The 12,742-nt window shown below is 44.6% G+C and overlaps 1 protein-coding gene across 3 annotated transcripts in view; it reads left to right on the plus strand.

Annotated features, from left to right (window-relative positions):
- The window catches only part of DEUP1 (deuterosome assembly protein 1), a 395,279-nt gene that overhangs the window by 90,044 nt on the left and 292,493 nt on the right, over positions 1–12,742 (plus strand). For all 3 annotated transcript variants that reach the window (XM_029602319.1, XM_029602316.1, XM_029602317.1), the window contains exon 5: positions 4,446–4,580. In XM_029602319.1, coding sequence (XP_029458179.1) covers positions 4,446–4,580 — 135 coding nt within the window. The remainder of the gene's footprint in view (positions 1–4,445; positions 4,581–12,742) is intronic.

A 12,742-nucleotide genomic window follows, 5' to 3' on the forward strand; every position in this document is an offset into this window, starting at 1 on the left:
AACCCTAGTAAACAAAGGGTTTGAGGCAGGCAAGCATGAGATCAGATCATCCTATATCTTTGATACTGCTATTAGAGTATCTGCAGCAGCTATTTCGGCAAGGAGATGGGCCTAGCTCAAGTCTTCCGACCTTTGCCCTGAGGTACAAGACAGGTTATCTGACCTACCCTGTGTAGGAAATAATCTGTTTGGAGAACAGATTCAACGGACAGTGGCGGAACTTAAGGACCATCATGAGACTCTCAGACAGCTCTCTCTGATACCTTCTGACTACTCTTCAAAACATCCCTTCCAAAAGGACTCTAAAAAGTCATTCTTCCACCTGAAGAAGTCCTACCCGCCACCAGTCAGATCCCATTCCACGAGACCTTTTCAAAAAGCCCACTCATCAGACAAGGAAACAAAAACCACAAGCAGCTCCTCAACCAAGTCCTGCTTCAGGTTTTTGACTTCTATCTAGAGAGCAACAGCCAGCTTCCATTGCCTTACATACCCTTGGGAGGTCAATTGTGCCACTTCAACAACATATGGCACTCAATCACCTCAGACCAATGGGAACTGGTGATAATTGCTCAAGGTTACCATCTGAACTTTCTCTCCGTGCCACCGGACTCCCCACCTCTACCCACGGGGAGAACATCCGATCACTCCATCCTTCTGGATCAGGAGGTCTCCCTCCTTCTCCAGTCCAAGGCAATAGAACCCGTACCCTACTCTCAGCACGGCCTAGGATTCTATTCCCAGTACTTTTTAATCCCCCAAAAATCGGGTGGCGTTCGTCCTATTCTGGACCTACGGGCCCTCAACAAGTACCTCCAGCGAGAGAAGTTGAAGATGGTAACTTTAGGCTCGCTTCTTCCTCTTCTACAAAGAGGAGACTGGCTCTGCTCTCTCGACCTCCAGGACGCATACACTCATATTGTGATAACTCCATCTCATCGCAAATACCTGAGGTTTTGAGTAGGCCCCAAGCACTACCAGTACCGAGTGCTTCTATTTGGCCTAGCATCTGCTCTATGAGTCTTCACGAAATGCCTCATAGTGGTTGCAGCCTTCCTAAGGACTCAGGGTGTTCATGTCTACCCCTATCTAGACGATTGGTTAATCAGGGCTCCCACTCAGCAAGCTGCTCTGTCGTCCCTCAATCTAACCTTATACACTCTAATTTCATTAGGATTTCTCGTCAATTACAACAAATCCTCTTTAGTCCCATCTCAAACCTTGTTGTTCATTGGGGCAGACTTGGACACCTTGCAGGCAAAGGCTTTTCTACCTTGACAGCGAACTCTCACTCTCGTGTCTCTTGCTCACCAGTTGCAGTCTCAGCACTCCGCGACTGCACGCCACTTTCTCATCCTCCTGGGACACATGGCATCCTCAGTGCAAGTCACACCAATGGCTCGTTTGGCCATGAGAGTCATGCAGTGGACTCTATGGTCACAATAGAATCAAAGCATTCAGCCCCTTTCGACCATTGTCCACGTAACCGACTCACTCCGTCAGTCTCTCGCCCGATGGAGAAATCAGAACAATCTCCTCCAAGGCTTGCCCTTTCAGGCTCCAGACCCTCAATTAACTCTCATCACTGATGCTTCCAACCTCGGCTGGGGATCCCATGTGGCCAATCTGCAGACACAAGGATCTTGGTCTCCAGAGGAAGCCAAACAGCAAATAAATTTCCTGGAGCTTTGAGCAATCAGATATGCTCTCAGGGCATTTCAGGATTGCCTCTCAAATCAAGTTATCCTGATCCAGACAGACAACCAGGTGGCCATGTGGTACATCAACAAACAGGGAGGCACTGGCTCCTTCCTTCTGTGTCAGGAAGCTGCACAGATATGGGCGGAAGCCCTCTCCCATTCGATGTACCTCAGGGCCACCTGGTTGCCGGGAGTGGACAATGTGTTGGCAGACAAGCTGAGTCGCATCTTTGAACTGCACGAGTGGACTCTCAACCCCTCAGTAGCGACCTCCATCTTCCAACAATGGGGATATCCTCAGATAGACCTCTTTGCGTCTCCTCAAAACCGCAAAGTAGAGAACTTCTGCTCTCTCATTCGCAGCAAACACTCTCAGCCCAGAGACGCATTCTCCCTCTCGTGGGCAACCAGTCTACTTTATGCATTCCCTCCACTTCCTCTTCTCTCGAAGACTCTCGTGAAGTTACGTCAGGACAAGGGAACCATGATCCTGATAGCACCTCACTGGCCACGCCAAGTGTGGTTTCCAATACTTCAGGATCTCTCCATTCATAGGCACATTCCTTTAGAAAAGGACCCGCTTCTGATCAGTCAAAACGACAGGTGCCTCCACCACCCCAATCTTCAAGCCTTGTCCCTGACGGCATGGATGTTGAAAGGTTAATCCTTCAGCCACTTAACCTTTCTGAACCAGTTTCCCGTGTCCTGATTGCTTCACGGAAGCCTTCCACGAGAAATTCTTACTCTTACAAATGGAACAGGTTTACGTCATGGTGCTCTTCTCAGTCCCTTGATCCCTTTACGTGTCCAATCACAAAGTTTTTGGACTATCTCTGGCACTTATCAGAGTCAGGTCTAAAAACTTCTTCCATCAGAATGCATGTCAGTGAGGTAGCCGCCTTCCAGAAAGGTGTCGGGGATGTTCCTATATCAGTACAACCCTTGTAACACATTTTCTGAAAGGCATGCTTCACCTCAAGCCTCCACTGCGTCCTCCGGCCCCTTCTTGGGACCTCAACCTAGTTTTGGGTCGGCTCATGAAACCACCATTCGAGCCTCTTCACTCCTGTGATCTTTGCTATCTCACATGGAAAGTGATTTTCCTTCTGGCAATCACTTCAGCTTGCAGAGTTAGTGAATTACAGGCCCTAGTTACCTATCTGCCTTATACTAAACTTCTGCAGGACTGGGCAGTACTCCGCACTCACCCTAAATTTTTACCTAAGGTAGGTTCGGATTTTCATCTAAATCAATCCATAATACTACCTACCTTTTTTCCCAGGCCCCATTCTAATCCAGGAGAACAGGCTCTGCATACCCTTGACTGTAAACGGGCTCTAGCATTCTACCTAGACAGTACAGCTGCCCACAGGGAAAGCACTCAATTGTTTCTTTCCATCTTATCAAGTTAGGGAAACCCATGGGTAAGCAGACTCTCTCCTCCTGGTTGGCAGACTGCATATCCTTTTGCTATCAGCAAGCGGGCATTCCATTTCAAGACCATGTTAAAGCACACTCTGTGAGGGCCAGTAGCACACCTACGATCGGTGCCGCTTCCTGACATTTGCAGGGCTGCCACCTGGCGTTCTCTCCATACCTTTGCAGCCCACTATTGCTTGGACAAAGCCGGAAGACAAGATTCCATCTTTGGCCAGTCTGTCCTTCATAACCTGTGTACAACACAGGGTTCAGGATGCCCTCGGCCAAATTTTATCCCAGTCCTAGTGCTTTGCACACCTGGGTACATTTGGTGCATGCTTGGACATCCTCAGCTCGGTACTCACCCATATGTGAGGACTACCATCCTGCTTGTCCTGTGAGAAAGCAAATGTTGCTTAACTGTAACAGGTGTTCTCACAGGACAGCAGGATGTTAGTCCTCACGAAACCTGCCCGCCGCCCCGCGGTGTTGGGTTCGTAATGTTTTATTTTATTTTTCGGCACTGCCTGTAGCTTTTAAATAAGACTGAAGGGGGACCCCTGCTGGCTGCAGGGTTAGGGCTATACTGGGCATGCCCAGTAGGGGCCAATCAAAGTTCTGGAAACTTTGACAAAAGTGTTCTGTGATTGGGCTCCATCCTGTGATGTCACCCATATGTGAGGACTAACATCCTGCCGTCCTGTGAAAACACCTGTTACAGGTAAACAACATTTGCTTTACCCCGCACTGCAGGCCACTACCGGATCTACACTACGCTGTGCCAGCTGCAAATCATCCTTTGGCGTACCCCGCGCTGCAGACCACTACCAAAGCCGCTCTGCACACAAGACATCTAGAGGAGGTATTTCCCCGGGTTACCCCGCGCTGCGGGCCACTACTGGAGAAATCATCACTGAGTCTTCTCTGCTCTGGACTTGCATTATTGCCCAATCCACGGGCCTACTCCTCATTGCTATATAATAAAGCTTCATTGCTTCTTGGGTCCATCATTGCTGAGGCTCTGCCTGTCGTGATGAGTCCCCACAGGGCTCCTCCCTGTGGGTGGAGTCAGCTCTCACCACGATCTAAGGGTTCACTACCAAGCCAAAGTATAACAGTTTAACAGTATAGTAATGAGGCACAGAGATATTTCAAGCCCCAGGTTTCTTCAACTTCAACAATTATGTTTAAATAATTGGTACAATGATACAAAAGATTCACTAATTAAGTGCTTAGAATGTTTACACTTTCTCGAGGCAGCAATTATGACTACAAAAACAGATAACATTTTAAAAAGGCATTTACAAAATGTTAATATTTTTTCAGCTTTCCAAACTGAGAAATAGTTATGAAAAGCTACAGTTGCACCACAGGAAACAAGTTAGGTCTCACAGGACAGAATTATCTCCAGAACATGAGAGCACACAGTTTGAGCTGAACAGGTTGAACCAGAACCTGGAGGTAAGAATGTTTTCCCAGAATAATAAACTAACATGCTGCTTATTTATTGAGCTTAGTTTCATAGAGTATATTAAGCTTTTAAATTATGAAAATGTTCAGCATACATCAAATCAAAGGGAGTGGTTTGACATTCATTTGGAGCTAACCTTGACAGCCTTTAAGCCATGGGGAGAGTGCTAAATATAGTCATAACACTGCTGACTACTAAAACATGGCTTAAGGCACTTTTAGCTAATATGACCCTATTTTAGCACTTGAAAAGTCACATCACTGCAGAGGACAACAAAAACAAATTAGCAGGGGTGCGGTTCTCTTCTAACAACCACTCCATTCTCAACCTCCATCCTCTCCAGATGATCCTTTCTCTCAACTTCTATCTCCTTCAGAGCACTTCCTCTCTCAGCCTCTGCATTCCGGCTGAGCACTTCTTACATTTCTCAGCTCCTCTCACCTTCCCAGCTCATTCCTTCTCTCACCCCATCCATCCCTTTTCATATCATCGCAGCTGATCCTCTCTCACCTCCCAGTCTTTTTTTTATAACTCCCAATTGATCCTCAGTCATCCCTTCCTTCTCACCTCTATAGCTCCCAATTGATCCTTTGTCATCCCCTCCCTTTCACTCCATCGCCCATCCCCTATCCCCTCTCTCTCACCTTCCAGCCTTGCCTCCCACAAAACCCTCCTCTCACATCCCTCCCAATTGATTCTCTTTCACTCCCGGCTCCTCTCTTACTCTAATTGATCTGTCATTCCCTCCTTCACCTTCCACAGACAGTCCTTCTCCAGCTGATCCAACTCTGAAACCCCTCCTGCATCTGATCCCTCCCTTCAAACAGCCTCACTTATAAACAGCCCACTAATCAGGATCAGCAGCAACATTTTCCTTGTGATCCTGGGCCAAATGTAGATGACAACTGGTGAGAAGACAGGGCAGACTACTGACAGGGGCAAATATTTTTCTCTTGGGTAGGTTCAATGATGGGTGAGGGGAGAGGAGTAATGGTAATTTCCTTGTGCACACTCAGCCCACCCTTCCACTCATGGCTGGTCCCAAGCCCAACTGTGATCTGCAAGTGGCAGCAGCATTAGTAATGAAAGTCAGTACCGGGCCTATGAATCAGTGTAAGCTCACAGACCATGCAGTGATCCTGATTTCTCCCCATGCAGGAGAAACTCATACAAAGGCAGTGCTACCCCAGAGCCTGTGAGTGCATGCTGACTTCCACTATTACTGCTGCTGCTGGTGCCTGAAGAGTTCTGCCCTTTGAGCCACTTGTGACTCCAGCTAAAGGTTTTGTGACCCCATATGGGGTCCTGATTCCCAGGAGCGGCAGTAGCCACAGAGGCATTCACGGAGCGGTCCTGATTCCCAGGAGCGGCAGTAGCCACAGAGGCATTCATGGAGCGGTCCTGATTCCCAGGAGCGGCAGTAGCCACAGAGGCATTCACGGAGCGGGATGCCAGTGGCCAGTAGTTGGTGTTCCACCTTCACGGAGCGGAAGGATGGAGGGCTGCTATCTCAAAAAAATAAAAATAAAAACAGGGGTGGGTAAGAGTATGGGGTAAGGGTGTGGCCTGCTTGTTACAGCGGTTGCTACCCCTAATTGATTAGGGCTGGAGGGTACTGGAAGCCAATAGTAACAGGTGGGAGAGAAAAAAAGGGGAAAAAAATGGATAAAGTGCATAGCTTGCTGGACAGACTAGATGGGCCGTTTGGTCTTCTTCTGCCGTCATTTCTATGTTTCTATGTTTGGGAAACCCTGGTTTAACCAGTACAGTCCTCTGGGAGTGAAGAATTGTAGTTTAATAAGAAACTGAAATTTAAAATGCTTGCATTAAATCCATTATCCCAGGACAAGCAGGATGCTAGTCCTCACATATGGGTGACATCACTGACGGAGCCCTATCATGGAAAACTTTCTGTCAACGTTTCTAGAAACTTTTGACTGGCACACTGAGCCCACTGAGCATGCCCAGCATGCCATGATATTCTCAGCCACAGGGGTCTCCCTTCAATCTTCGTTTTTCCGCTCTACTTTTGGCATCGCGGAGCAGGAGCCTGTGTGAGATCTTTCACACAATTCTGACTAAAAATCAGATGAAAATTCATTTTTTTCTCTCCCACAATCGGGGTTTCCCTCCTTACCACCGGCCAGTAAGTAGATAAATTCCTTTCCGACTCATTTGAGTTTAAGAATTTTTTCGTCAGATATCCATTGACGGCTGTCGAGGTTATCATGGCCATGGGATTTAAAAAATGTCCCAAATGTAATCGGACCATGTCGATTATGGATCTACACCTCAAGTGTGTACTTTGCTTGGGCCAATCTCATGATGTCTCATCCTGCCCGAAATGTGCAGAAATGACCGCTAAAGGTCGGAAAGTACGAGAAGAAAAGATGGAACATTTGTTCCATCTTCAACTCTTACCTTCCCCATCGATGTCCACTCAGTCGTCTCTGGCCGGAGCTTCAAAAAGGATAATCCTTAAAAAACGTCGTCTGGAAGGTTCAGGGGACCGTTTATCACCGACCCCATCCGCGGCATTGACTAAATCAGCATCGGAGCATCGGTCAAAACATCGGCATCGAAATCGACATCCTTTGATTCCGGAATCTCTACTATCCCCGGAGAAGCCGACAGCCAAGCAGCCTCACCTTCAGGAAACACCGAGGCCTTCAATACTGAGGCATTCACCTTCTCTCGAGGTGCCAGACATCGAACCTCCACAGGGTCCTGTGGTAGGACCAATAACACCCACACCGCCACCACGTATAGCTGCTCTGCCTGCACCAGCTATTACGGAGGAATTGAGCGGATTTATCTGCCAAGCGGTGCTAGAAGCTCTTCAGGAGCATTGACCATCGATGCCGATGCCGATGCCCTCGCCGAAGCCGACACCATTGTTGATGCCGGTGCCCACACCGATGCCGGCGCCTCTGCCGATGCCGACACCCCCGCCGAGGCCGGTGCCCACACTGATGCCGGTGCATCTCCAAACATAGGACCAGCACCAATGCCATTACCTGGGGCTCCAGGACATAAGAAATAAGAACATAAAAAATTGCCATGCTGGGTAAGACCTAGGGTCCATCAAGCCCAGCATCCTGTTTCCAACAGAGGCCAAAACCAGGCCACAAGAACCTGGCAATTACCCAAACACTAAGAAGAACCCATGCTACTGATGCAATTAATAGCAATGGCTATTCCCTAAGTAAAATTGATTAATAGCTATTAATGGACTTCTCCTCCAAGAACTTATCCAAACCTTTTTTGAACCCAGCTAAACTAACTGCACTAACCACATCCTCTGGCAACAAATTCCAGAGCTTTATTGTGCGTTGAGTGAAAAAGAATTTTCTCTGATTAGTCTTAAATGTGCTACTTGCTAACATCATGGAATGCCCCCTAGTCCTTCTATTATTCAAAAGTGTAAATAACCGAGTCACATCTACTTGTTCAAGACCTCTCATGATCTTAAAGACCTCTATCATATTTATTTATTTATTTATTTATTTAGGGTTTTTATATACCGACATTCTCGATATACATATCAAATCAAGTCGGTTTCCATATAACAAAACTGTCGCCGGTAAGGCGTTACATTAAACAATAGACAAAGTATTGAACAGAGAACGTGCAGCGTAACATTAAACAATCAACAAATTATTGAACAAAAGAACGTAGATCAATAAATATTAAATATTAAACGTAAAAAAGATATATAAAATAAAATAACTATGGGAAGAGCATGAGCTAGAAAGCTGATGCTTCAAGAGATGGTTTTTCATAGCAGGTGGGTGGACATATCCCCCCTCAGCCGTCTCTTCTCCAAGCTGAACAGCCCTAACCTCTTCAGCCTTTCCTCATAGGGGAGCTGTTCCATCCCCTTTATGATTTTGGTTGCCCTTCTCTGTACATTCTCCATCGCAACTATATCTTTTTTGAGATGCGGCGACCAGAATTGTACACAGTATTCAAGGTGCGGTCTCACCATGGAGCGATACAGAGGCATTATGACATTTTCCATTCTATTAACCATTCCCTTCCTAATAATTCTTAACATTCTATTTGCTTTTTTGACTGCTGCAGCACACTGAGCCGACGATTTTAAAGTATTATCCACTATGATACCTAGATCTTTTTCCTGGGTGGTAGCTTCTAATATGGAACCTAACATCGTGTAACTACAGCAAGGGTTATTTTTCCCTATATGCAACACCTTGCACTTGTCCACATTAAATTTCATCTGCCATTTGGATGCCCAATCTTCCAGTCTTGCAAGGTCGTCCTGTAATGTATCACAGTCTGCTTGTGATTTAACTACTCTGAATAATTTTGTATCATCCGCAAATTTGATAACCTCACTCGTCGTATTCCTTTCCAGATCCCTGTGGCACTCCACTGTTTACCCTTTTCCACTGAAAAAATTGACCATTTAATCCTGCTCTCTGTTTCCTGTCTTTTAACCAGTTTGTAATCCATGAAAGAACATCGCCTCCTATCCCATGACTTTTTATTTTTCATAGAAGCCTCTCATGAGGGACTTTGTCAAACGCCTTCTGAAAATCCAAATACACTACATCTACTGGTTCACCTTTATCCACATGTTTATTAACCCCTTCAAAAAAATGAAGCAGATTTGTTAGGCAAGACTTTCCTTGGGTAAATCCATGTTGACTGTGTCCCATTAAATCATGTCTTTCTATATACTCTACGATTTTGATCTTGAGAATAGTTTCCACTATTTTTCCCGGCACTGAAGTCAGGCTCACTGGTCAATAGTTACCCGGATCGCCCCTGGAGCCTTTTTTAAATATTGGGGTTACATTGGCCACCCTCCAGTCTTCAGGTACAATGGATGATTTTAATGATAGGTTACAAATTTTAACTAATAGATCAGAAATTTCATTTTTGAGTTCCTTCAGAACCGTAGGATGCATACCATCCGGTCCAGGTGCTTTGCTACTCTTTAGTTTGTCAATCTGGCCTACTACATCTTTCAGGTTCACAGTGATTTTGTTCAGTTCGTCTGACTCATCACCCCTGAAAACCATCTCCGGAACTGGTATCTCCCCAGCATTCTCATTTGTAAACACGGAGGCAAAGAATTCATTTAGTCTTTCTGCAATGGCCTTATCTTCCCTAAGAGCCCCTTTAACCCCTCTGTCATCTAATGGTCCAACTGACTCCCTCACAGGTTTCTTGCTTTGGATATATTTTTAAAAGTTTTTATTATGAGTTTTTGCCTCTATGGCTCACCCACGCCAATCCTTACCTTCACATACACCATGACTAACCTTCATGTTTGAATTTTATATTATTTTACACTATCGTTACATGTTTGAATTAATAACCTGTCCTTTCTCTTCTCTCCCTGCCAAGTTCCAATCTCCCTGTTATTTGTAACTGCCTTTTTCCGCACCATTGTTTTAGTTCTGTTTACGATGCACACTTGTTTTAATGTGAACCAGCATGATGGGACTGCGTTCTCGAATGCCGGTATATAAAAACCCTAAATAAATAAATAAATAAATGTCAAATTCTTTCTTCGCCTGTCTTATCAATGTTTTACACTTACCTTGAAAATGCTTATGTTTTATCCTATTTTCTTCAGATGGATCCTTCTTTCAATTTTTGAAAGATTTTTTTTGGCTAAAATAGCCTCTTTCACCTCACCTTTTAACCATGACGGTAATCGTTTTGCCTTCCTTCCACCTTTGTTAATGCGCAGAATACATATGGACTGCGCCTCTAGGATTGTATTTTTAAACAATGTCCATGCCTGTTGAACACTTTTAACCTTTGCAGCTGCACCTTTCAGTTTTTTTCTAACTATTTTTCTCATTTTATCAAAGTTTCCCTTTTTAAAATTTAGTGTTAGAGCTGCAGATTTACTTATTGTCCCCCTTCCAGTTATTAGTTTAAATTTGATCATGTTATGATGACTGTTGCCAAGTGGCCCCACCACCGTTACCTCTCTCACCAAATCTTGTGTTCCACTAAGAATTAAATCTAAAATAGCTCCCTCTCTTGTTGGTTCCTGAACCAATTGCTCCATGAAGCAATCATTTATTACATCTAGGAACTTTATGTCTCTAGCAAGTCCTGATGTTACATTTACCCAGTCAATATTGGGGTAATTGAAATCTAACACACAAATTCTCTTAGTGAAAAATCCCACGATTAAAATGAACTATATCGAAACACGTGGTATAGAAAAGTTAAACCATCACATCGCTATGAAATTTTATCTTATATATTTAGGGACCATCATACCACCCACAGTGCTCACAAGTCAGACTTGCATCTCATGCACTTTAACGGGGTCACGTTTAATCAATTGGTCCAGATGAAAGGCATCAAAGTTCAATATTGAGTATTTTTATGAATTTTTTTACTATATGTATTTAAAAAGAAGAAACTTCCCTTGTTTCTGAATTATCGGGGTTGCTTATCCCGTAGCTGTCGGGGAAACTTGTCCGACGCGCGCGTTTCGCCACATCAGCTGCTTCAGAGACATCCGTATTCAAGCTCTCCTGATCCAGCACATCCCCATATCTTTAGCGGGGGTATAACCGAGCGAATTTCATGCAAGGTACCGAAGGTCCATCTATTTTTCTAAAGTAAAAGGGCTTGAGATTATAAAGAGATTTCAGCGATTACAATTTTCTTAAAAGTATTTAACGATGTATTTTAGCAAGTGGGGAAAAAAGGTTTAAGTTAGTCTGACTCGCCGGACGCCGACACCAGCTCCCTGCCCAGTTAATTCTAGCTAGAATTCTAGAATTCTAGCTAGAATTAACTGGGCAGGGAGCTGGTGTCGGCGTTTAAGTTAGTCTGACTCGCCGGACGCCGACACCAGCAGACACCAGCCGACACCAGCCGACACCAGCTCCCTGCCCAGTTAACTGGGCAGGGAGCTGGTGTCGGCGTCCGGCGAGTCAGACTAACTTAAACCTTTTTTCCCCACTTGCTAAAATACATCGTTAAATACTTTTAAGAAAATTGTAATCGCTGAAATCTCTTTATAATCTCAAGCCCTTTTACTTTAGAAAAATAGATGGACCTTTGGTACCTTGCATGAAATTCGCTCGGTTATACCCCCGCTAAAGATATGGGGATGTGCTGGATCAGGAGAGCTTGAATACGGATGTCTCTGAAGCAGCTGATGTGGCGAAACGCGCGCGTCGGACAAGTTTCCCCGACAGCTACGGGATAAGCAACCCCGATAATTCAGAAACAAGGGAAGTTTCTTCTTTTTAAATACATATAGTAAAAAAATTCATAAAAATACTCAATATTGAACTTTGATGCCTTTCATCTGGACCAATTGATTAAACGTGACCCCGTTAAAGTGCATGAGATGCAAGTCTGACTTGTGAGCACTGTGGGTGGTATGATGGTCCCTAAATATATAAGATAAAATTTCATAGCGATGTGATGGTTTAACTTTTCTATACCACGTGTTTCGATATAGGTAATTTAAATCTCCCATTATTATTGCACTGCCAAATTGGTTTGCTTCCCTGATTTCTCTTAGCATTTCATCATCTGTCTGACCATTTTGTCCAGGTGGACGGTAGTATACTCCTATCACTATACTCTTACCCAACAAACATGGGATTTCTACCCATATAGATTCTACTGAGTATTTACTCTCTTGTATGATCTTTATCCTGTTGGACTCTATACCCTCCGGACATAAAGTGCCACACCCCCACCAAGTTGATCCTCCTTATCATTGCGATATAATTTGTACCCTGATATAGCACTGTCCCATTGGTTATCCTCCTTCCACCAAGTCTCTGTGATGCCAATTATGCCAATCTCATCATTTGCTGCTATACACTCTAACTCTCCCATCTTACTTCTTAGACTTCTGGCATTGGCATACAGACATTTCAAAGTGTAGTTTTTGCTTGTTTTAACAACCTGCTTTTCAGTTGTTTGGGATAATTTGGAAATCATTAGCTTTGGTGATTTTTTACATATAGGCATATGAACTGTGTTTGCTTTTAATGGAACCTCTCTGTTGGGATGCCCTGACTCTCCTGTTTCATTAGTATCCTTCAAGGATACATTTCTCCAAACCATGTACTGTTGAGTGACTGTCGGCTTTCCCCCTTGTTCTAGTTTAAAAGCTGCTCTATCTCCTTTT

This window comes from Rhinatrema bivittatum, chromosome 5 (genome assembly GCF_901001135.1).
Source record: "Rhinatrema bivittatum chromosome 5, aRhiBiv1.1, whole genome shotgun sequence".
In the NCBI taxonomy this organism is placed as follows: domain Eukaryota; kingdom Metazoa; phylum Chordata; class Amphibia; order Gymnophiona; family Rhinatrematidae; genus Rhinatrema; species Rhinatrema bivittatum.